This window comes from Hemicordylus capensis, chromosome 6 (assembly GCF_027244095.1).
Source record: "Hemicordylus capensis ecotype Gifberg chromosome 6, rHemCap1.1.pri, whole genome shotgun sequence".
Lineage (NCBI taxonomy): Eukaryota > Metazoa > Chordata > Lepidosauria > Squamata > Cordylidae > Hemicordylus > Hemicordylus capensis.
This window is the reverse complement of record NC_069662.1, coordinates 99,372,226-99,398,846: the sequence shown is the minus strand read 5'-3', so window position 1 is coordinate 99,398,846 and position 26,621 is coordinate 99,372,226. Positions and strand designations below refer to the sequence as shown.

The 26,621-nt window shown below is 42.7% G+C and overlaps 1 protein-coding gene across 5 annotated transcripts in view; it reads right to left on the bottom strand.

Moving 5' to 3' along the window:
* LIMD1 (LIM domain containing 1) overlaps positions 1-26,621 on the bottom strand; it is a 56,177-nt gene that overhangs the window by 7,709 nt on the left and 21,847 nt on the right. For all 5 annotated transcript variants that reach the window (XM_053265405.1, XM_053265404.1, XM_053265407.1 and 2 more), the window contains 3 exons: positions 16,145-16,246; positions 3,558-3,625; positions 2,637-2,699 (listed from right to left, as the gene is read on the bottom strand). In XM_053265405.1, the coding sequence (XP_053121380.1) occupies positions 2,637-2,699; positions 3,558-3,625; positions 16,145-16,246 (233 nt within the window). The remainder of the gene's footprint in view (positions 1-2,636; positions 2,700-3,557; positions 3,626-16,144; positions 16,247-26,621) is intronic.

Sequence of the window (26,621 nt, the reverse complement as noted above, 5' to 3'; positions counted from 1 at the left end):
AGAGAAAATCATCACCATCACCACCACGATGGCATGTGATACAGCATTCAGTCTGGAAGGACCAAGGAATGCAGCAAAAATGAATTATTCAGGACACGGCAAGGCGGGGGAGCTGAAAGTTCTCCATCCCTCTCTTCTGTAATATCTAGTAACACGAAATGTGTGATGAGATGCCTCATTCCACTTCACTGGCTACTGCTTGTGGGGGCCAGGACAGAGTGTTTTGCATTACTTGATGTTGCAGGAGAGCAACGAGGAGGAAATGAAGCTTGCTGTTTTCAGGGGCAGCCACACATCCTCCACAACATCCAGCTCTGATCTGAGCCACCACCCTAGAGCACGAGGATGATGCAGAGAGGACTGGGTTGTATTAGGGCTGCAACACCTTAGCCAATTCATCTAACAGATCGATTAGACAAACACTTCTGATAGACTGAAGAGGCGTCCTCAATTAATCAGGTATTGTAAAGTGATTTTGAATACAAGTACCAATAAAAACTGCCATCTTAAAAGTGACATTCCCTCCTCAGTGGTTTTTTAAAGGGGAGAAATGCCTGTCCTAACGCCTAGTGGATGATCCCTACTGCAACACGTGTGCACATCTGAGGAAAAAACAGAGTTCTAAATGCAAGTGCATACAATTTAACAACTTAAGACTAAAACTCATGATGAATAGCATAAGGTTCCATCAGATAACAGATCTACTTTGTATTGGGATAGCCCTCTCTGTTTTCCTGTAGTTTGCTCAGAAGCTGTGGAGAAAGTATTAAGAGTCGCATGCTAGTCACAGCAGAGGACAAGAAACCCAATCAGCATTCCCTCAAATGTCCTGATTTTCAAAGCAACTACTGAGAATGCACATGTATTTTCTGATACAAAAAGAGATCACGAACAAGAAGAGGAAGTCTGTAAAAGCAACACAGTAGATTCCCCCACACAAAAACACACAATTTTCCTTTAGTGACACATGAATACAAGTTAGAGACAGGGGTGGCCCCTGGTATTGCGGTGAGACGACAAATGGTGCCTGGCCCCACAGCCTAGATGGGGGCCTTTAAAATGGACCCTTGCAAGCTTTGAAAACTGCACAGGGGCTGGGAAGGAGGGAAGACTGCTAGCAGCCTCTGCTTCTCTCCTCGTGGTTTGTGCAAGCTTTGCAAGGAGTGTGAGGAGAGGTGCTCTGTGCAGAGCTTGCCGCTCCCCACCACTTCATGCAATCGCGGGGGGCGGAGCAGGGTTGTGCTTTTGGCCCTTTGAGGCAAGCACGGAGGCCGCCATGTTTATAACCCATCACGTGATACAGGCCAGCCAATAAAGAAGCTGGAGTGGCATTTTAAGAAGCCGGCACAAGCACCCGTTCTCCATTTTCCAAGACTGAGCAGCCCGCCCTCCCACCCATTTCAGTGAGGGAAGTCCGGTCACCATGTTGGGGCCAAGTAGGGATTTTTTGAGTCACACCTGATTGGCCGTGGTTTGGCCTTTTTTCGCCTACTTCTCACTGAAGTTGATTTAGGGTTTGTCACCTCTCGATTGGTCACTTGCTGATGAGTGTAGTTTGTTTAGTTTAAATGTATTAGTCGGTGTTTGACTGGAGGACTGTTTCAGGTGAGTAGGCAAGCAGAGGAACAGCCCTTGCAGGTTTTGCAGCCCTTGGGCTGGAATCCGCCCCTACTCAGGGGCAGGCTGGCACCCACCACAGAGTTATGCTGCCTGGGTGGGTGAGACTATCTGACCTCCCCTCAGCAGTTTCACCCCATGGCTATTATGAGGTCCGGATTCATTCTGGGCGGAATTAACACCCAGTCTGTCGCCCGGGGTTGCACGGTCCTCCTTGGGAAGCTGGCCCTTAGCTGGGATAACCACACTGAATTTTCATGCCTCACTGCAGGATGTATGTTACCTAAATTAATAAAGTGGCCCTAGTTCATCCAACTATACGTGTTTTGTCTTTATTGGGGCCTGGAGGTGCAATGCAAGGGCCAGATCAGTCTTAAAGAGCTGCTCTGATGGCGATGGTGGGAGGCATCTTGCAGCCCTGCTGCTGTCTCAGTAAGGTAAGGTGACTGCCTCACCTTGCCTTGTGAAAGAACCCCACCCCCCGGTCAGAGATTTGTACTGATGCCCTGCACACTCACCCCTTCACAGCAGCTGGATAATGGCCTCTAACTAAGTGAGGTTCTATACACATTCTATATTTCACTTGGGGCGTTCTTCTAAATTGCTGGGGTTTCCCCCCCTTTCACACATAATGAGAAATTCCAGATTAGGGCCTGTTGACATTAATGGGACTTCAAGCTAGTGATGACTAACTTGTCTCATGGGTCTTAATGTTGTTTACCCTTCCAGGACAAGAAAAGAGGCACCTTTTTACTGAACAAAGAGGCACCTTTTTAAAGTGGTGGTTCTCTTTATCGAGCAGGGGGAGAGCAACTGGCCCTATCCAGACCCCGCACAGCATCCTTCCAGTGTCTATTCTTTTTAAATTGTGAGCCCTTTGGGGACAGGGATCCATCTCCACTTATTTTTATTTCTCTACATAAACTGCTTTGCGAACTTCTGTTGGAAAACGGTATATAAATAATGATGTTGTTTAGTCATGACTAACTAGTCTGGATTTGCCCACTAACTTCACTTACCATGTCCATTATCAAATGGCCGCAAATGAAACACCTGTCAGCTGATTGCTGGAAGCCTGAATACTGTAATCAGAGGAAAGAAAGGAAAACTGGTTCAAAACTTGTAAGACTGAGTAAAATTATAAACACTCTGGATTTACAACAAACTGGGCAAGACCAAGTGATAGGTGCACATAGTCACTATAATGCTATAAAGAGCACATGTTGGCCCCCAACAGCACCTTTTACTGCTTCCTTTCAAAGCTTTTCAAATTTTTTATAGTGGCTGGCAAAACAAGCAGTGAAGCTCCTAGTACAAATCTCACCTCAGCCACAAAAATACAGTGGCCTTAAGCAAACCTCAGCATTCTCTCCGCGTCAGCCCCCACTTGCAAGATAGGGATAAGACTGACCTCCTTTACATAGTAGTTATAGGGATTATCAGGATGATGATGTATGTGAACATTCAATAAGAGATATACAAATGCCAATTGGCATTACTAAAACACATAAATAAATGCCATATTGGATGCACAGATCATGCATTTATTGCATCACTAATGCAAACACAGTTGGAATGAGCGCACAATATCCATAACACATACTTGCAGTTGCATCTGCAAGGACAAATAAGATATTAAAAAGTCACAATACTGCAAGTGTGTGTGTGTGTGTGTGTGTGAGTTTCTTCAGTACAGATTGCTTCATTAAAGATACTCAACCACAGATGCACAATCATCCCTTACCTTCCTCCCTATCAATTTATCAATATGTAGTAGGGCTGCCTCTGAAGAATAAATAACCTGAAGAATACATATACACTGCCACAAGGACCTCTAGTTGCCATACTTCTCTTGGATACTTTTTTTTTTTGCATGCTACACACACTGCTTAGAATGTTATCCATGAGCAACAGCATGTAAGAAACTGTAATGTACTCACCAGAAAGTCTTCTTCGCAGAACACCTTCCCATTAACAAAATAAAAGGCCTTCCCTCTTAGCTTTCGACCTGGATTGGAAACAAAAATTTAAAAAAGCAGAGATGATCAAAGAACAATAAAGTAAAATATTTGAGTGCCACTTAGAGACACCAGAAACAAAACATGAAGTTTTGATGTAGCTAAATGCTATCAAAGAAACCAGTAATTAGCCCCATGCTTTACGGCAAGCATGCCAGCACTTTCCTGAAAAAGAAAGAATGGAGCTCTAAAAGTGCCATGTCACCTACTACAACTTGCAGCCAAACCACTCTGCAGCTCCTGCAGACTGTGGGGCAGGAGCAGCTTTTTGGTTTGGCTGTGAACTGAACTGCATCCAGGGAGAGACTACAGAGAGGAGGGGTACTGGCTGTGCAGGCTTCCTTCTGGCATGAAGGACAGCCCCAACAGACAATCACAGCCAGACAGAGGGATGAGCTTCTTCCCTCAACTCCGGTTACAGCTAATGCAACCTGCAGTTCAGCACTCAGATGCAACACTGGTGGCTGCAAACCTCTGGTAGGAGCAGCAGAACTCAATACAACTCTACATTTCAAATTGGAGTTTGGGAAGGGAAACCTTGGGTCACTTTTCTGATGGGACCAGGGTTTTGCAAATTCGTATGTACAAGATAGTCAACCTCAGGCTCCTTCACTGCCGGTTTCCCATTATGTGTGAATGCAGCCTTATGCCGTAAAGCAGAAAGCTGGGCAAAGCTGGGGAGGTGCTCCACAAATGGTTGCCTTTTCACCCTCTTCTTAGATGTTTTTGCTCCAAGATTATCTGAGGATCCAGAGCTCCTCCACAGAATGGGTGCATGCATGGTCCCCTACTGCAGAATTGTAGCCTAGAGAAGCAACTGCCCTCTTGTTGTGCTCTTCCATTTACCAAGTTCCAGAAGCGGGGACCTGAGTTGTAACTCCGGTTACAGTTATATCCGGTTATATCATGCACACTAGATACACAGTAATATTTGCTCTGATGTTTACAGATAGTGGTACAGAACTTTTACAGGCTTACAAAGCCTTTAACCCAATCTGTCCACCTTCCTCTGCCTCTCTATTATTTCCTCAAAATCTCTCCCCATCTCTTTGGGAGGAAAGAATGTGTTGATGGTGCTACAGCTGCAACCTATTTTAGATGGGTCATGATCCACCAATAGAAGCCCGTTCTCTAAACTTAAGAATGTAAACTGTAGCAGACCAGACAAGATTCAATTAGTTTCTCTTTTAGCAAACTCATTGCATTAACACCAGAGGGCGCCTCCAGCCAGGACAGAAAAATGCTTCTGATGATCCAGCAGATGTGAAATAAAATGCTAGCTTCCAAAATAGCTTTTCCTTTGGAATTGCCATCGTTTGATTAATCACTGTTTATAGGGAATCCGTTTGTTGTCAAATCACTGCAAATCAATTCCCCTCCCCTCCCCCGAGTTGTCATCCCATGCTTTTTCAGTCCTGATTGGTGGTGACATTTTTGCTATAAAATACAATTACAGCAACAGCCTGTCAAGTGTGTACAGGCAACACATGATAGAGCTTTTCCTCCCACCTTATGTCTCTGTTTGTAGGTTCAGTCTGCTTTATTTATTTTGTGGTCAGCACTCCTGAGGAATTAATGCTGAATAGTCTCTTAATTATCCATTATTTAGTCAGCTTATTTTCCCTTGCCAAGGCAGGGCAGTGTTAAATTACTGTCCACTAAATAAAGGACAAATCAGCACCAATTTCCCTGCTGCGAATGTCAGGAAAGCAATAAAATGGGCTGAACCTGCAACAAGAAATCTTCCAATATTAAGACGACCCTTTGCTGAATGAGACTTGTTTGTGCAGAAATGTTTTAGGAGGATCTTGGCCATGGGAAAGAGTACAGCTAGATCATATAGTGCTTCATGAAATGCTGCCTGGAACTTTCATTTGATTCCACTTCCAGCTAGCTGAGGAAAGGCACTGCCTCAGAAAAATTAAAGGGCTCTAGTGTAGAAGCAACCCAAGACTCTGGCCCCTTTTTCAACATTATTGGTTACCAACTCAAGACCAAAACCTTGGGGCACTTGCTTAGATGCATATATCGGTATCCTATTTTTAAAAATTTGAGTAAAAAAAGGTGGACCCATGCCCATTTCACAGTTGGAAGGACAAAGTAAAAACATAAGCCAGCCGGACAAATAAGTATGTCAAGTGGATGTACACCCATTGGTAAATGATACTGACATTTATCTTCAGACGTCTACTACAACAAATATTTATATACTGTTTTTAACCAAAGTTATACTTGGTTATACACTATTCCCAGGTCATGATCCGAGGGCATCTCATTCAGCCACCTTGCTAAAGCTAAACAGACTCAGATCTGGTCAATGCCTGGATGGGTAACCGCTTTGGAATACTAGGTATACTGCTTTGAATTCTATGATGGAAGAAAACAAGCATAATACAAGTGTAATAAAATACAAATTCCTCACTGACCCCCACTCTGCATAGAGAGAACTTAGACGTACAAATGCACCAACAATGCTTACAGTTCTAAAATGGGAGGCACAAGAACCTACAATAGATATTCTTTGACCTAGAAGTCCTGACCCCAAATACATACAATTCACAATTATGAAAGTTTGAAAACGTACACTGCACATTGGCACTATTATATGACATATTGCTGAATCCTGGAATTGGCCTCTCAAATTGTACCCCAAATTAATCCCTGGACATGCATACTTATTGTATTATATGAAAGTAAGCATGCTGATTCTGCACATTAACACACATATGTATATATATAGTATAGTATATATACTAGTATATAGGATTATACTAATCCTTGGCCTTGGATTCCATACCTGGAGATCTTGCTTGTCACGCTGTTTAAGGGGGAAAACAACATACTAAAAAACCCTCCAGCTATCGACAATAAGGATTTGCAATACTCCAGTCTTTGCTTGGAAAAGCAGTCATATTTCTGTCTTTTTTTAAAAAAGCAAACTTGCAAGATGCCCTGAAAACTTTCCCTTTTAGAAATAATGTATACTATTACAAGTCACAAAATTAACATGTTTCAGTTTTATGTTTTAAAAATAGTTACCAAAACATGCAGGTGAATTTCATGAGGACAGGCAGAGAAAGAAACAGAGAAATAAAGGGGGAAAGAAAAATATGCAGCCACCTGACATGCCGTAACTTCAGGAAATGTTTTTGGGTAAAAGCCTCAGCTACCATGAAGGACAGCTAACACTATCATTATCTGACAGACCCAAGTTATTTAATAGGAATTCTATAATGTGTCTATTTTTAAAACCTGGCTACTATACTGGAGTTTAGGGCTGTGCACCATTGAAAATAACAGATCTAATCCAATGCAATCTGAAGAATATCAGAATAGGATTCTACGGCCCTTGGGAGTGTTGGATATCGGGTTGAAGTCGAATTTCCAATCGGAAATCTGAAAAAATTGTCTTTTTTTTTTTAACATGGATGACAATGGCAAAATGGGAAACAAATAAAAAATAATGAATGGCTGGGGATAGGGTTTTGAAATTGGGCACACATGTAGGTCAGGATGACAGGACTGTGTAGTTAATTTTAAGTGAATTGGTCAATCCAACGATGTTTAGCAATTCTAAAAATGGCTAAAGCCAGCTTGTTTCGTGGCAGAACTTTAAAAACATTTCTGGAACTGAAGCCCCCGCCTTGGACCATCATTCCACTCAAATGTGAAGGAATCTGCCCTTGGGATAACACCATACCCTTTTCTGTCCCCCTTTATATTTTTGGAATGTCTGGGCATAGGGCTTTGAAATTGGGGGCACATGTAGTACAGGATGACAGGACTCTGTGTATTTAGTTTGAAGTGATTTGTTCAATCCTCCAATTTTTAATTATTAGTTTTCCTAGGAAGGATCAGCCAGTCAGCAGAAAGCCATAACATGCACTGTGTGTCTGGATCCTAACCCTTTAGTGACATTAATGAAATTGAGACAATTTTCTATCAAAAAACAACATAAAGCAGAAGAAAACTCAAAATTCAATGTTCTCTGAAAATTGGCACAAGTTTGCATGATGACAGAGATGACCTCTGCACATGTGCAGAGGTCATGCAAGTGGCCTCTGTGCATGCACGGAAGCTAGTACCGGGCTGCCCATCAGCCTGCGATGGCAGAGTACTGGCAGGGCCTAGAGGGACCGCCGCCAGAGCCAGTAAGGTGCCCTCCCGCCCCCACAAACCCCTTTAGAGTTAGAGATACCCTTTGCTTGTAAAGGGCAATCCTTACTCGGGGCTTGTAAAGAGGAATCCAACTCGAACTGGCCCCCTTTATTTGGGGCTGGCCCAGTTCAATCTAGAACCAGTTGAACCAGGCCAGTTTGAATCAAACCAGGTTAGATTTGAACCGGTTCTACACACACCTAGCACTCAATGCCTGACTTCACAAAGAGGTGAAAACTGCAAAAGGAAGGCATTCTAATAGTCTGGGGCTGGGGCTCAATACAAATGGAAGGCTGCAGTAATGTGGACTGTAGATTAGAGCCACTTGCTTGTTCCTGGCAGAATGCATAGTTTTCCCTTTGTTATTCAGTTAACAGGAGAAACTTGCTGATGGGAGAGAACTATTTGGCAAGCAACTCTTTCTGCACAATAGAACATTACACTAGAGACAAGATCCTTAAAGTTTTCAAGCTACCCAGATCTGTTCATTAGTTTTTAAGAATGGCAAACATAAGTGGCTCCTGCTTTCAACATTTTTAAAATTTTTAAATTCTTATATTTTCTTGAATTTAAAAAAAACAAAATTCGTTTTAAAATTCAGGAAATTGTTTCTGTAATTAATCAATGCATCACATTGACTCTCTTGGTAAAAGGAAGGGTCCCATGCTCAATCCCTGGGATCTCTAGGTAGGACTGGGAAATACCCTGGGAAGCCACTGTCAGTCAGGGTGGACAAGACAGTATGGAGCTAGACTGACCAATGGTCTGATGCAGTACAAGGCCGCTTATGTTCTGCATCCTACATTATGTTCTACAAGGCTTGGCACAAGCCTTTGTAGGGCTGGACTTCCATAAATAGTTAGCAAATGTGTCTACATCTGAAATAATATGATGTAAGAATGTTCTTACTTTTTCCCAAGAAAATATAAGAATTTTAAAATAGAAATATTGAAAGCAGGATCCACTTATGTTTGTATACAACTCTGCGAAAGTGAGACACTAACATCCCTACAGAGTAATGATATTCTAATATGAGACACGCTCTTAAAATGAGGGGCATAAGGCAACTCTAGGAGGCAGAGTGTGCTTTATTCCCAGTGCATCAGAGCACTGGATGCTTTTTTCCAGACACCTGCTAAGGACAAATCTAATTTGAGATCCTCTCATACATTCATCAGACTGCTTAATTCCCTGGCTGAACTTGATTCCTGACAATACTTCACAGCACTGCAAAGTTCATCTTCTTCATTACTAGCCAAACTTCAGACTCACAAGTGTAAACACTTTAGCAGTTCTACTGTCCTTTCAGTGGCCATAATTACAAGGCTAACTTATTCCTTTCAGCTTGTAATTAGATCTTTGATGTTTGTATGGCTGATTCATTTAAGAACAGGGGACTTCTAGAATGTCACTCATTTCCCCTAGAATTTAAGATTACTAGTAGTATATTTTTATGTTCCAGTGGACAGTAGTACTCATATAATCAAAATGCATTTAGACTTTTGACCTTTGCTATTATAAAGTATGAGTTCCTCTGCTTGTAACCAACAAGCAAGACAGCAGCTCCACACAATTCAACAGTACTCCTTTTCATTGACTTGTAAAGACATAGTTTATTTGTATATAATTTTGCCTAAACATGTTTCTGTACCCACATTAGCCACATGACAAGTTGGTCAGACTCCCTTGGTTGGAATCAATCCCTAACATTTTTGAATGTTTCCCTATTTTTGAGTTAGTTGGTTCTCCTATACTTATTGTACTAAGAAGCACAGAAGAACTGAAAAGTAAGAAGGAGCTGGGGCAACAAAGCAGATGACAGAAAATATTTCTTGTCAGCATTGAATTAGATCCCTGGAGATATTAACGTAACCATTCAACTATCCAATATCTATCTTATTTTCCCATTGCTTGCGGAAATAATCTGGGAAAATAAAACATTTAAAGCTCTTAAATCGGAGAGAATCATGCTTTAAAAATGAATTCTGCTGGCAATCTAGAATTTGCCAGTTTAATGTCAAATAGATGAGTCTGAAATTACATGGAGTTGGAAGTCTCCAATCTAGATGCAGTCACGCCAAGGCAGCTGACAATTTAGACACAAAAAAATACATATTGGGCAGGATCCAGACTAAGTTAGTCATAACTAAGTCCAATTGAAATTAATGGGGCTTTAATAATGTCTCATTTATTTCCATAGCACTTGGTCCTAGTTTGGATCCTGCCCATTGTTACCAAAAATACATATTTCCATAAAAACAACAAAAGAAAAACCACTAAAGATTACTAGGACAGCAGATAAAATCAGAGAATAAATTCACACTGGGAAAAAGACAGTGTATCAAAATTTTCTCATTTATGTTGAGAGATCTTTATAGGGCAACCATCAGCTAACAACCTTCTGCTATTTCATTGGCAGAAGGTATTTAGCTTCCCCCACACAACAAAAATACACTAGAATCACTCTACAGTAAAAGGCAAGATACAGTTTAGGCACTTACAATGTGTACGCTAGGGAAGTGCACAAACCAGCTCGGTGCCTCCTCTGAGAAGTGCCGAGTGAGCTCGGGCCCCACTGAGCCAGTTCGATGGGGCAGGGGGCAGGGAGCAGTTCCATTAAGAAGCTCCTTACCTGCTCCTCCACGACCCACCACTTTTCAGGGTGTAGTCCCTGAACTCCCCAACCGGCCACGTGGGGCTCCGGTGCTGTTCCCTGCAACGTCTGTGTAGTGTCGGCGTGTGTGCACACCGACCATGTGCGTGCTAACGCCGTGCAGAGGCTGCAGGGAAGACCGCTGCAGCCCCACGCAGCCAGTCCAAGAGGGGCACTGCTCCCAGAAAAGCAGCGTGGCAGGTAAGGAGCTCCTTAAGGGAACCGCTCCCCACCCCGCCAGTCTGCGCACAAACCAGCTGTGTACATCTCTAGTGTGCGCACTTGGTCTCTCTCTTTTTAGGAAGAGGAATACACACACACACTGCACTTATTTAAATAGTCTGTAAGCAAATGTTTAATTATTTTCATGTGTGTTACATTCTGTCCCACCATTCCTCCAAAGAGCTCAGAGCAGCAGGGGAAGTTAGACAATAACTTGCCAAGGATCACTCAGCAACAGTGCTGGATTTAGGCACAAGCTAAGTAAGCTACAGATTAGGGCTGACATTATGAGGGGCCTCCGAATTAAAAAAAATTACTGAAATGCAATTTTTACATAATGCATTTTCATTTAAAGGCCTTTCTAATGCAAACAGGCTTATTGCAAGATAACTATTTTTGTTAGATTATCAGGTTTGTGTTACATTTTTGCCAAGTAATAATAAAGCTTTATTCTATTTTCTTTGTCCTTTTTGGTGGGGGGGGGTGTGTGTGTGTGTGTGTGTGTGTGTGTGTGTGTGTGTGTGTGTGTGTGTGTGTGTGTGAGAGAGAGAGAGAGAGAGAGAGAGAGAGAGAGAGAGAGAGAGAGAGAGAGAGAGAGAATGTTGTAAATACTATGTGGCCCTTTGAGCTTGACCTAGCTTAGGCCTCAGCATGTCATAATCTGGCCCTGCTCAGAGAGCGCCATAGACGTGTAGATTTTAACCTGGAATTTCAGATACCCAGAGCTCTAGGACATCTGGTTCGGACTTGAGTCATGCTACTTCCATTGGCAACTACTTGTGCACTGTTTTAAAATATCTGCACAACTGCCCACCTCTGCAACAGCTCTGGGTTTGTCTTTCATGTGCGCAGAAGCCCCAGTGGGCCAGAAACACCAAGGCTGGAGTGTGCATCATGTTGGCCAGTGATTCTTCCCTAGGACTGCCTTCCATGTGCTGTGAATTTGGTTTGTGTCCAACTGTCAGTGCATGCGTTACAAAGGGGTTACAATTCTATGTCAGTCTTGGATGCATACAAGATAAGCACAGAGACCAATTGCAGCAGCAGTAATAGGCAATACCATAAGATACCACCACAAATTTATTCTCCCCACATAATATTGTGGGAAACTTCTCCATCTGAACACACATGGATGTTATCTGGTACACCAAAGGAGTACTCACATACTCCAATATTTTCCTGAAATCTGTATGAACCTGTGTTTTATGTATATACAATAAAATATGTTAACCAATGTCCATCTCCTCAAAATTTAGGGAAAGGGATCTGCTTGGAAAATGGGAGGAAAATTATGGGCAATAGTCTTCGAAAGAAGACTTGACAGGCATGTTTGGGACCACTGTAAATTCTTTATTTCAGAACATTCTATACATTCAGCTCTCCAAATATGATGCAACATCATTTGTCATTGTAATCTGCCAAAAAAAATACACCACAGAATTAGCAGCATATCCCTTTTCCCAAGCATCATTTTTACCTCTGCCATTAAAAAGGAAATGCCAAAAGGGCACAAGTCTTCTATTTTCATTTGCTGATCACTCATCTTTTTCCAAGAAGAGGAAAATGTTTGACTCTGATTTTGGATTTATGACTTGCCTAACATCTGGAACATTATTTCCCACTGCACCTTAAACCTTTTCCTAAACCTTTTACCTCTCCTAATTCCTCTCAGTCATTTCAAGTACTTCCTCTGCACTTTTCTCCTTCCTTCATCTTTGCTACTATGATCTCATGGTTCACACAGCTCAAAATATGAGAACCATATGATACAAGAACGCCAAGCCTAAGCAGCTTTATGGGTGGGAACACTGCTGAAAAGAATTTCTGTTCCAAGAAGCCCATAACAAATGTGTGAAACTAGATCATGAGTATTAGAAGGTCAAAGCGTTTTTGGCAGGTGAAAACACATATTGTATAATTTAAAATGCTTACTTCTGTGGCATAATACAATGGAACACACGTGTTACAGCAACATAACTTGGATGTTTTATGAATTACGGCCAAAATCTAGAGGATGCTGAACAAAGAAACATTCCATATGTGGAGACACACGCATCTTTGCACAAGCTATATGCCCAATAAGCTGAATTACAAAAACAGCTTGTATAGCCAGATGCAGAACGGGATGTAGCTTGATTTTCCTTGTGCAAAAGCAGCACTGGCGAGACTCAATCCCAGAGTCATGGGACAGGCCTGAAGCTGATTTACATGAACTGAAATCCTCAAGCATATCCACACAGTCCCAGCAGCCCAAAGGTTATGCAAGTTATCAACGTTTCTGTCCAAAAAGGAATAAAAACTGGTTGACATCCTAAGCTGGTAGCAGCATTATTAATTTTACATTTATATCCCACTTTTCCTCCAAGGAGCCCAGAGCGGTGTACTACATACTTGAGTTTCTCCTCACAACAACCCTGTGAAGTAGGATTGGCTGAGAGAGAAGTGACTGGCCCCGAGTCACCCAGCTAGCATCATGGCTGAATGGGGATTTGAACTCGGTTCTCCCTGGTCCTAGTCCAACACTCTAACCACTACACCACGCTGGCTCTCTGTGCCTGGAAGTCACACAGAAGGCTTCCAGAGCTCTGCAGAACAGAGAGAGAGACTTTCACTCATCTCTGCTTCCCCTGGAAGTGCCCCGTGTATCTTTTTGGAGGGATCAGGGCATGTCTAAGGGAAGCAGAATTCAGTGAAAATCAACCCCCTGCCCCATCTTGCGCATACCATGCTGTGGAGCTAAGAAAGTTATCTGTAGCATGGGAGCATCTTCTCCTGGCACACTGCTGCAGCCTTAGTCAGTATGTCAGGTACTGATTTCACATATACAGAGTGGAGCCACAGTTTATTTGGCAGATACAGTGATGTTTCCTATAACATAAAGTGTGAACAACAGATGCACTTTCTTAGAAGCCTGCATATATAATAATTGAAGTTCTGGTTGGGCTATAGCTCTCCCTTGCGTGTTCATGGGTCTCCAAGGATGGAGGTCTGTCATTTGCAATTTAAGCAACTGCTACGGACAGCAGTGGCATAAACACAAGTGGCATAAACACAGAGCAAAATGATTGCTATGCAAAGCATGGAGCTAGTCTTATACAGAGGTTCTCATCTGCTATGGAATAAAATGGATTAGTTATGTGAAGTATTTATCCTCAACAACAAAATTAAATCTCCACATAAATACCAAGCCTAAGCATATTTTCCTGGAACCAAGTTCCACTGAAATAAATGAGATTTACTTCCAAGTGTTTAACCTATTTATAGTATAGAATTTAGACTTTATTTGTAGCTCTGAACAGCTAAGCCCACTTATTCAAATATTTTTAAACAGAAGTCCGATCCAGATGAGCATATGGCTGCAGTTAGGTTCAAGAGAGAAACTCAGGTAGCTTAGCTCATAATTCAGGTAGCATAACCCATGCAAATGTGCCAATACTGGGCCTTTTTAGAATAAACTGAGACATGGGTGCTAAGGCGGGGGGGGGGCGGGGGCGGAATCCCTTTTTAGAAATTGTATAATATGTCCCTGATCCCAAGCTCTTTTTAAAATTGTGTCCCTGCAATATAGGAAGCCACCTTATATTGAGCCAGACCACTGGTTCTCCTAGCTCAGTATTACCTATGCTGACTGGTAGTAGAGGCTCTCCAAAGTTTCAGGCAGGAGTCTCCCCCAGCTCTACCTGGAGATGCCAGTGAATGAACCTGGGACCTTGGGCATGTAGTCATGTAGATGCTCTTCCACTGAACTATGGTGCCATCCCAAAAGCGGAATATCATACAGTGCTCACATGTAGTCACCCATCCAAAATGCAAACCAAGGCAGACCCTGCTTGGCAAAGGGGACAATTCATGCTCGCTAGCACCAGACCTGCTCTCCTAACATGTTCAGAACGTATGAACTGGCAGTTGTCAAACTGTGTTCCAAGGAACCTTGGGCTTCCACACAGCTTATCAGAGGTTCTTCCGTTAGAGAAGCTTCCCTGAAAGACAGTACTTACCCAACAGTACTGATCTTCCCCTCCAAATGCTCAGCCACTAGGGATATCAAGTGTGCTCTATGGCACACGCTCAGTTTGCAGTGGATGTTGGGCACTCACATAGAACCTCACATGAACTGAGCATGCTAAGACACAGAACAGAACCCTTTGCCAATTTCAGAAGCAATTCAGAAGACAGGTTCTTGCCAGTAGAAAGGTTGAAAGACAGCATATTATTAGAAGGCTTTGAAACAGGTGTAGGATGACAAGAGGTTGAATTTCAGCTATTATTGAATAGATGCTTATATAACCCTCTAAATTTACTCACATTTTACAGACTTATATAAATGACATTCTCTGCATTGTAACTCTAAATAAAAGAAAGAACTGTACTGAGTATATTCGAATGAATATCACTCTAAATCAGGCCCACTCAACTTAGGCCCTCAGCTGTTTTTGGACTACAAAAGCCCATGCCGTCACGGGTTTGCGATGATCTCGCTCAACTGCGCAGGCGCGCCTCGCAGTTAGCAAGAGACACTGGGCCAAACAGACAGGCCCAGCATCACTCCAGCCACCGCCAGCAGGGGTGGGTGGGGAGAGAGGACTGCTCGGCTGACTCCCTGGCTTCAACTCCTTGGCAGCACGGTGGCTGAAATTAAAAAACAAAACAAAACAGCAGTTCGGCACAGCGGGGCAAGCGCTGGGTGGCTGCAGGAGCCGCCCCCCAGCCATTTGGAGCCCCCACCCGGACCTTGGAGGCCACAGATGTGGTTAGAGCGCCTCTGCTGAAGGGCCTCTGACTCCCTGCACAGCTTGACTGGGGAGTATCCAGTCTCCAAGCCCGAAGAAGCTAGTTAGTTCTTGGGTTCATCATGTGAGCCAAAATCTCTTCCCAAATAAAATAAAAAGAGAATGCCAGAAAAGTCTGTCGGGCTGCTACTTTTCAATATTACACACCATTCACCATTTCCAGAGCTAGTTCCAGGTTTGGTGGAGATCAGCAAAAGACTGCACAACCTCCTCCACTTCCACCAAACCCTGGCCCCATAATACAGGAAATGTGTCCTTTTCTGGGTGGCAGCTTAGAGATCCAGCCCCATGCAGAGGAAGAGATACTCCCAAGGAGATTTTACCTACAAGACAGAAAAGAAAGTGGTCTGGCTGCTAAAGATGTGCCTAACCAGCCAAGGTTCTGACCCTTCCCTTTCTTCATGTAGCTACAAGAGCACACGTGCAAAGAATAAAAATAAAAATAATCTACGCAAGTTTAAAGTGGCGATTTGGGAGGTTCTGATGAGCAGTGCCCCGCCCCCCGCTTGTATGCAGGCCCCTGCAGAGGCCTGACTTTGTTGATCTTTGGCACCACATCTGAGCATTTCTTCTGGAGTAAGCGTTTAAAAATAACAAGCCACATTTTCGGTACAGCTCAGTTTCACCTCTAAGCCTAGAGAATCAGAAAGTCTCCGAGCCAGGAGGCCTTTACGCAAGACACTTACTACATGCCCCGCAGGTAAAGCATCCATCATGGTAGAGATTCCCCATGGCCTGACAAGCCTGGTTTGCACCATATACACCTTTGTTGCACTTCACACAGATTCCTAAAGAGAACAAAAAAAAAAAAAAAGATTTAATCAGAAATAAATCCATAAATAAAGAAGTACACTCATGAGACACAGGTGCACTATGGTTAAATTCGGAACTTGTAATGTATAACCACCATGTCTGATCCAAACAGTGTTGCTTTTATTAATAGATGTTCACAAGAGCACATACTTCAGGCAGCGTCCATCTTGCAGCTCATAGCTCACAAACTGAAGAAACACACTGAGCATGCTCAGCCCACCAGACAAAGAGAACTCCACGGAGCATGCTTAACAACCCAGGTAAGTTAGACTGCAGTATTAACAAGCTGGAATACTCCTAAACTACAAAACACACTACACTCTTCCCCCATTGTTTAAAACAAGTACCCCCACAAGGGAGAAAGTGGGGGGAAACAGCACAGGAATAAAGAACAAACTCATAAACATGCATGCATCAAGACATGAGTAAACCAGGCTGCAAGTTCAGTCCCTGCCTTGGTTTGGTCATCTGATCAGAGTGGTGCCGAGGTGCTGCAACAGAGGCTGGAATATTTTGGGATGTTATAAGGGGCTTGTGAGTAGGAAAAGCATCTGGACAACCTGGCTCAGGAAAAACCTCTAGACATATACTTTGGTTTTGAAGTGGCCGCAAGCGGATGTACAATGGAATCAGGAATATCAAGGCATGGTTTGTCAGTAGTATGCAGTGGTTGCTGTTGGGGCTCCACAGAAACTGGAACAGGAACCTCCACACTCCGGCCATTAGTAGGTGTCAACAACCTGGAGCATATATGGACTTGGTTGGAATGCCACCGGGTGCACCCACCATCTACTAATTCTACCCACCACAAAGATGGTCCTGCTTGTGCAGCAATGTGACCAGTGAGCCAATGGGGGCCCTTGGCAAACTTTTATGCCTAGACAGTATCACCCACTGTCAAATCCCACACAGCCTCCATTCGGAGTGTTCCGCACTTTAGCAGCTTCATCAGGAGGCAATGAATCTAGGTGGGAACGTAACTGATGAGCCATTGGCAACTCTGCTGGTGACCTGCCTGTTGTGCTCTGCCGTGTGATCCGATACTGAAGAAAAAGATTAGTCTCCAAGCTTGTGTGTGTCATCCTTTTAAGCCCTTCCTGGTCAGTTTGAACAGCTCTTTCCACTAACCCATTAGAAGCAGGATGGTAAGGGGCTATTCATATATATCAGATATTGTTTTTGTTCACAAAGTCCTGGAAAAGCTCACTAGAGTCATGGGGTGGACCTCAATCCATTTTGAATGGGTATTAACTATAAGGAGGAACATCTTGCCCAGGAAAGGTCCAGCATAATCTATGTGACGCCTTGACTAAGGATGCTGCGGCCATTCCCAGGGAAGTAAGGAATCTTTGGAGGAGCATGACAGGTAGACTGGTAAGCTCCACACTGTCTGACTACTGACTCAATTTCTCGGGCCAAGCCAAATATAACTGCGGGCTAACTCCTTCATACACACAATGCCTGGGTGCCCCTTCATGCAACAGCATCAGAACTGCAGGTCGGCACTTTGGGGGAATAAATAATTGTGAACCGAGAGCAAACACTCCTCCTGAACACTCAAGGAATTTCATCTTTGCCAGTATGGTTGCAGGACAGTGTCCTCTATGTCTGTTCATCCTGCAGACACCATTCTCCAAACTCTGGACTATAGAGGATCTGTACTAGTCTCTTGCTGGATTACAGAAGCATTCATAGAAACAGTGGACATCATCTCAATAAGGAGGACAGTTTCCATAGGTTAAGGTATAACTTTGGGCATATCTGGCAGAGGAAATCTACTGAGGGCATCAGTGTGATGCATGGCGGACAACGAAAATTGCCAAAGCAATTTACATTATGAAATAAAAATAAAAATGGATGCCTGTTCCCAAAGGCCTCGCAATCTAAAAGGCGTACTTCATCCACTGGAGGGATGCTGTACTGGGGCTGGTTTATATTCAAAATGATAATCATAAACTGACAATGTCAAAACCCATCTTTGGATCCTGGATGAAGCCAGTGAAGGCACCAGCTTATCTTCTCCAAAGAGACCCAGCAGTGGTTTGTGGTACAAGCAAAGGACAAAATGTCTGCCAAACAGATATGAACTGAATCCCACCTCCCAACTGCTGCTAGCTCTTCATGCTTCAACTGCAAGTAGTTCTCTTCTGCTGGAGCCAATGATCTAGACACATAACTAATGGGAAGCTCTGAACATCCAGCATCTTATGGGCCAACACCACCCCCACACCATATGGTGAAGCATCACAAAACAACAAAAGTTGTTCTTTTTTCTCTCTTTTTTGCATCATAATGAATAAGACGGGTGGAAGATGTTAGCAGCTTCTTGGCTCCTGAGAAGGCAGCTGCCTGTGCTGGAATTTCACATCATTATGCAAAGAGACATGCAACAGAGCTAGGACCAATGACAATTTGGTAGGAATTTACTATAATAATTCAGTAGCACTTAGCACTTAGCAATAGCACTTACATTTATATACCGCTTTATAGCCGGAGCTCTCTAAGCAGTTTACAATGATTTAGCATATTGCCCCCAACATTCTGGGTACTCATTTTACCGACCTCGGAAGGATGGAAGGCTGAGTTAACCTTGAGCCCCTGGTCAGGATTGAACTTGTAACCTTCTGGTTACAGGGCGGCAGTTTTACCACTGCGCCACCAGGGAACAAGTAAGCCCAGGAACAACTTCAGTTCAGACACAGAACATGGGGGTGATGCCTCGGTTATGGCCCTTATCTTTTCCTCAACTGGGAATAATCCCAGAGTGACCCCGCTGGATCAATTCTATGGCACAGGCAGACAACCCCCAGGGACTGGAAAACGCATTTGTCCCTCCTGAGGCACATCCAAGCCAATGGTCAGCACCTTGTCTAAGTTTTGCAAATGTTTTGCCTCCGTCTCCCCTGTTACCAAAATATAATCCAGGTGTATACAACCGTGAGACATGCCCTGGAATAAAGTATCCATAGCCCTCTGGAAAATGCCTGGGGCCACTGAAACACCAAACAGCAAGCAACTGTAGTGAAACAGTCCTTTAGGGGTATTGATTGTCACAAAGTTTGGAACTGTCATCCGAAGGGATCTGGAGATATACATCACTCAGGTCAATTTTTATGAATGTTTTCTTGCCAGCTAGGCTAGCATAGACATCTTTAATCCTGTGAATTGGGTAAGTATCAAGCTTGGCCACTCAATTTATGGTGATTTTATAGTCGCCACAGATCTGCAGACGACCATCCAATTTCAGAACTGGAGCAATGGGTGCGACCCAGTCTGAAAACTGGTTCAATAATGCCTTGTGCTTGTAGACAATCCAATTCTTGGTCCATCTTGTCACTCAGGGCATGTGGTAGTGGATGAGGCTTGAATAATAGAGGCTTGGCCTCTGGGTCCATGGGGATCTTGGCTGCCACTCCCAGCAGAGTTCCTAGTTCCACCCTAGGAACATAGGAACCTGCCATATACTGAATCAGACCATTGGTCTATCTAGCTCAGTATCGTCTTCACAAACTGGCAGCGGCTTCTCCAAGGTTGCAGGCAGGAATCTCTCTCAGCCCTATTTTGGAGATGCCAGGGAGGGAACTTGGAAACTTCTGCTCTTCCCAGAGCAGCTTCATCCCCTGAGGGAATATCTTGCAGTGCTCACACATCAAGTCTCCCATTCATATGCAACCAGGGCAGACCCTGCTTAGCTATGGGGACAAGTCATGCTTGCTACCACAAGGCCAGCTCTCCTCCAGAATAACTCCTGGTTATTAAAGCACATGGTTATACAAAAATACCAATTTCAAAGGAAATGTTTTATTAGATTTTGGATTTCACTCTCTTGCTCTAGCATATGTACGTATAGTGTTTTATGTGTGTTTATTTAAAAGCTCCAAGCCCACCAAACCAACAAGGCATAGTTTGAAAGCCCATGGAGTCCCAACAACAAACACTAGCAATCTTTGCTATAAAATCAGAGCCCGTGAGCCAATGGCAGCCAGAGGTACAGCAACAAATCTGCCCGGACAGGAGCACTGCAACATCAAAGCATTTCAATAATCAAGAACAAGGCAGGGAGAGTGAACTAAAAAAGGTAGTAACTGTAGATGTGCAAAATAAGTTCAAAGATGCTCATGCACTACTATAATGAGTGGCTAATTAATAATAAAAGATGAGAGATATTTGTATATACACATGTGCAAAATAAAATGCAAAAGGCAACAGTTAAAATGCTTTCTAGAGAGATTTGCTTCATCAGCCGTTTAAAGAGATGAAATAGTCATGGGAATTGCTTTCAAGTCTTGCTTTTGCAACATCTATGGAACTTAACACACCAAACTGTGCTGTTACACCATGAAAAAAACCACTAATATCTATACTAATTTGCTGCTGCTGCAGGTTTCTTCAAAGATCTTCTGCAGCTGAAATGTGAACAATGAGATTCTAAACTGCTGCAGGAAGGAACCATCATCTGACATATCACTTTAACATTCACAGTTTTAGCCAAAAATTTCCCACCCATTTACATTTATGTTTGCAAGTGAGGGGGAGAATTACAAATACTGTATGTTTTCTTTTTTGCTTTAGTCTGTACAGGTGCTACAGCCCTCTTCCTTCTAACAAAAACAGGCATTTTGTCCTGAATGAGAGTTGAACTTTGTTTTCAAGATTTGTAATACAATATATTTAAAAAACCAAAAATGTTTTGGTTTTTTTTGCTTTTGGGGGGAGGGAAAGCACACAGGGCACCACCACTCCTACCCCCAAAGAGGCAGCCTCCTCTGCTATGGTGTGGTCATTATTTCTAGAGTCAGCAGTAGTTGGCCTTGCAGCACATAAACCGTAGGAACCGAGAGGTGTTTTTGGCAAAACCTCTTCTACCTTTGAAATATCCTTGCCCTAGACATCTTCTTTTGGATGGTACACAAGGGCCAATCTTAATGGGACACTGGGAGATGGGTAGATCACATTTCTTGCTATTTAATAGCAGCCATGGGAGACCCTGAAGCCCATCAGTCTACTACTGTGAGGCAAACAGCAGCTGAGGAAGGGGGAGTGACCTTTATTGGGAAATTGCACAGCAAGAAGGGGTTAAATCACACCTCCTTCTCTGCTATCCTCCAATGTCACATTTAGTTGTTCCCTCAGGTATCTAGACAATTACAAAGGTGATTATTTTAGAAAAATGCATAACACACTATACGTTAGAATGTTCAACACACTTCTTTTAGTTTTAATTTTTAAAGACAGAACTGCTTGAGGTGGAGGATAGAGTGGAAAATATGAATAGTCTCTGTTGCTTGTATACTGTTTTATTGTGTGTGATTATCAGTTACTATTTGTGTATATTTGTTATTCTGATTTTTATCTCTTGGTTGGCCAGCGGCTGTAATAAAAAAACTGATTGATTGGAATAGTCTCTGTGCATTGGTGGCCACTCACGCTATGTACATGGACACCAAGGCTGCAATACTAAACACACTTAGAGAGGTGCAGCCCTACCAAGCACGTCCTCCTCCACTGTTTGTTTTACAGAAACATTCGCGCCTCCCTCATCCTTCCATTGCTATCCAAGTATCTGGGATGCTCCAGCCATTTTTATGTCTCCTTCCTGCTTTCTGCCGCTAAACCTGCCATTACATATACAGTGTGTTGCCAGGTTCTGCGTGGCAGCGTCTAGCGTGCACCAACAGATGGTAGCCAGTGGGTCCTATCAGCCTTACCTCCGGTGACTCAGAGTGGGCTCTACACTTCACTCATTCAACATTGCACGCCCTAGACTTTTTCCTTACTGCCCCTTATATTTTTATATCTTGATCATTATCTAGTTGTATTACTTGGTTTTTATGCATTTTATGCATTTCTATCTTCTTATGGCCTCTAACCTTTTTATATCCCTCTTTTATGCTCTCTATCTTTTTAATGTCTTATTATGCTTATGCCATTTTAGGGTTTTTATGCCCTTATGTTTCTCATGCACTCTCACTTTTATGTATTTGACATATTTTTATACCATCCAAAACTTACATCTCTGGGCAGTTTACAACAAAGTAAAAAGTAAAACATTAGTTAAAACAAAAGAACAAAAAGTTATTACAACAATTTAAAATTTTAAAAATAATATTTTAACACAAGATTAAAACTATTAAAACAATATTTAATTAAAGGTGTGTCCTTTAAAGACTTTTTAAAAGCTGTCAGAGATGGGGAGACTCTTATTTCAGCAGGGAGCCTGTTCCAAAGCTTTGCGGCAGCAGTGGAGAATGTCCGTCCACAAGACGAGCTGGTGGCAGCTGCAGACAGACCTCTCCTGATGATCTCAATGGGCGGTGGGGTTCATAACGAAGATGACGTTCTCTTAAATACCCAGGGCCCAAGCCGTTTAGGCTTTTAGGTTATAACCAGCACCTTGTATTTTGCCCGGAAACATATCAGTAACCAGTGTAGCTCTTTCTATATGGGAGTAATATGGTCTCTCCAAGATGACCAAGAGACCAACCTGGCTGCCACATTCTAGACCAACTGTAGTTTCCAGACTACATACAAGGGTAGCCCCACATAGAGCACATTGCAGTAATCCAGTGTGGAGGTTACCAGCATATTACCATTGTTCTGAGGTAGTTTATTTCAAGAAACGGACACAGCTGGCGTATCAGCCGTAGCTGATAGAAGGCACTTCTGGCCACTGCCTCAACCTGGGACACCAGGGAGAGACTTAGATCCAAAAGCACCCCAGACTGCATACCTTTTCCTTCCAGGGAAGTGTGACCCCATCCATAACAGACGGATCAAACCCATATCCTGCGTTTCGATCCTGCACAATGAATACCTCCATCTTATCTGGATTCAGTCTCAATTTGTTATCCCTCATCCAACCCATCACCAACTCTAGGCAGGCATTTAGGGAGGTTATTATCCCTATGTATCTTTATCATATATAATCACTCCTTATACTTTATGCTGGTCTATGACCATAAAAAGATTGATTGATTGAGAGGTGCAGTTTACCAATCCAAACAACTTGGTAAGAGCCACTAGAAACTAAGCCTTGACCCACCTTCAGAGACTGACAACTTTATTTGCGTAATGCTGCCTTGGAGTCCATTTTTTGGTCATGTTAGAGTGTGACAGAGTTGTAACCCAGACATTTTATTTCTTTAAATATGACAATGGCAATAGAGATGTACAGGCCATACTTAATTATGGTTATTTTATTCAGTGAGTTCTGAATCCTACTATCATCAGTAGGGATGGGAAATTGCTGGGAATTTGTAGAATCAGGAATTTCTAAAAGTCACTTTATATACTACTTTTTGTTAAAGCATGCAAATGTAAAGTGTGAATGTGATGAACTGTGAGATGTACAGTGTGAATGATGAACAAACATTTGGAAACATGTACAGTATATTCTCCAGAGATCAAGGACTCACCATGGCTCCCTGTCATATGCCCAGTTCTAAACCCTCCTGTTGCTATGTTATAGGTAGAAGAGGTCTATAAGTAGTAGGATCCTCTACACAGATTTCATCATATAAATTTTGATTAAAGTCACACAAAATAATGTCTGCTCAATATTTTTATTTAAGTACCCTGCCAAACCATATGCAGGAAGCAGGTATTACTCACATGTGACTACTCAAATGACAAATGTGAGTATGCAGACACCCAGGGATACCTCTGCATATCCAGCTATCTCTCATAAGTGACTTGCGAGAACATGCCAACACTTAAAATTTTAATCTGGTGGGCAGAACTAAAGTTAATTTAAGTCATAATTTTTCCCCTCTTTCCAGCATTGGACATTTCTCAATAAAGCAGTGGCTGGGAAGTATACCAAATCCAGAGTCCTTCTCTTTCTCAATTTCTTAAAATGAAGTTTCAATATGACTCAGTATCCCATGCCAGATTGTCTTCTCTCAGTTCTTCCACAATTATTTCCATCTGGAAGAACAGATGTTCTCTGCTGATGGCAACAAAAGTGAATTAAGATGGATCAGATTCTCAGAACAACTTGCTGAATGACACAACAGTCACATATGATGTGCTGTTTCAGTTGAATGACCAGCACTTTATCCTACTGCTCTTACCATTTTGTAGTATAATCACCACAAGATGCATTCACTTTATTTTCCCTCTTTCCAGAACAGTCATGTTCAATTCCACTCTTGTCCTGAGCATCCACACACCACTTTTACCTTGCAACTATACCTATTTCTCTATTTGTTGGCTTTACATTAGGAACGACAGCCCTAGATTCACTAGGACCAAGTGATGGAATACAGAGTGGTGTGACAAATCTCAGAGCAGTCTGTTGCCAAACAGCCTCCCCATCTTCTCTAGAAACTATGGCTTCTAGTACATGCAAGGCTGAGCGAGGAATGGACAGGCACTTGTGCCAGGAAGGAAGCTGGTGTCTGGATCAAACAGCTGTGTCATGGAAATCCTGAACTGGTGCAAAAGCTACCTAGGAAAAGGTGATGCACCCATCTTGAACTCTGTGCATTCTTAAGGAAGCACAGCAATATATTATATTATATTATATTATATTATATTATATTATATTATATTATATTATATTATATTATATTATATTATATATTATAGACTACCACGGAGAAGCAGGGAGGGTACACCTCAGAAAATATTCATGGTCAAGTCCAAAATCAGTTATGTAGATTCAGCACAACAGAGCCCTTTCCTTCTATACTCAATCAGAATACTAACTCCCACACCCGTACCTTCTCCAAGACCATGTGCTGGAACTTTCTCTTTATATTTCTAAGTTTTCCCACCTTTGGAACTTTGCAAAGGGGAAAACCCTACAAAACAGTGATAGTGGGAGCTTAGCAGCACAAGCTTCCTTCTACTGCCCCGACAGCAGTAAAATAGTCCGCATGCTCAAACTGTTTCCCCCAGTTTGGAACACTGAACTGCAGAGTCCAAGACCACTAAGCTAAACTGAAATTACTATTCTTGAGTGTTGCTCTCATGTGGGCCTGTTGTGGAGACTCCTGCAAAGACATGGAGACACCTGCACAGAATGCCACATACATTCTTGGAACTAAAACCTCTTGAGTTCCTCTCTGTGTGGACTTGCCACAGGCTCATCCCGGACTGAGAGTCCTCTGATCTTTGAAGTGAAATTCTTGACCCACTGAGGCTGGGCTATTCTCTACATGGGCTTGTCAAGGGCTAACTCCTGTACTGGACTGCCTAGGAACCCCAGTGCAAGTTGGGGGCATGCAGTGCGCCACAGACCTTGCAATCTGGTGCAAAACCAGCACTCTACTGTCTCTCCTTGCCTCCCACTTTGGCAAAACCTTTGCAGTGGGGACACACACAAAATACCAAATTGAGAACAGTTATAAAAACTGCTCTCAATTCTCTCCCCCCCCACCCGCCGCCCCAGCTTTCTGCCTACATTCCCACACCTGTCAACCACTAGGCTATTAGAGCCTTCACTCCTTTGCTCCCTCTCTCCCTCCTGGGAGCCAACTTCATTATCTGCACAACTGCAACTCTACCAAAGTTGCCAACCAACCATCATGTTTTACTTTGTGCTTCTGTGTTTTTACAGACAAACATTACCTCTTGTTTTCAAAAGCCTTGCCAAGTCGTCTTCTCCTCTGTGGCAAGCTAACATTGTCTTGCCTCTGTCTAGACAGCAATCAATTTAATATTCACACTTGCAAATTCACTTTTGAGTTGATTCTGCCAATTTAGTCCCAAAACATACACACACAGATGTTTAGCATACACATGTGTGAGCAAGCCTGGTAACAAGTATTTGCTAACCCTTTAACCCTGGCTCTGCTGGGATGATCAGAACCTCTACTGTATACTCTAGTGGTAATCATGCCATAACCTCTTATTAAATGTCACTGCAAAGTCCCAAACCTTAGAGCACTTGTAGCAATACTTTCAATATTTAGTTACAATAAGCTAGTGCATAAACAAGCATGAATTTGACAATGAAGCAGAGTTCAGATGCTCAACACTTGCCCCTTGTTACAAGAGAGTTTTATACTTAAAACAGAGTTAATCTTGCTCTAAGAGACCAAAGACAACACTCTATTTATCAAGTGGTACACCAGATTTTTTTTTTCCTCATTCCTCCAAGCAAGAGAGAGAATTTTATTGCTTCTGAAAAGGTATCAGCATTCTGGACATAATCTCAAAGCTTAATATTTTGATTCCAAGATAACATTGTCTTATCTTTTCTGTTCTATCTCATGCAATGATGCTTTCACACCCTGTTTCTCCTACCTCCCTTGTATTTATATTTCACAGTGCCATTCTGTATAAACAAACAGATTGATTGATAATGTAAGTCAGCATTTGAATAACCCATATCTAGTTTATTAG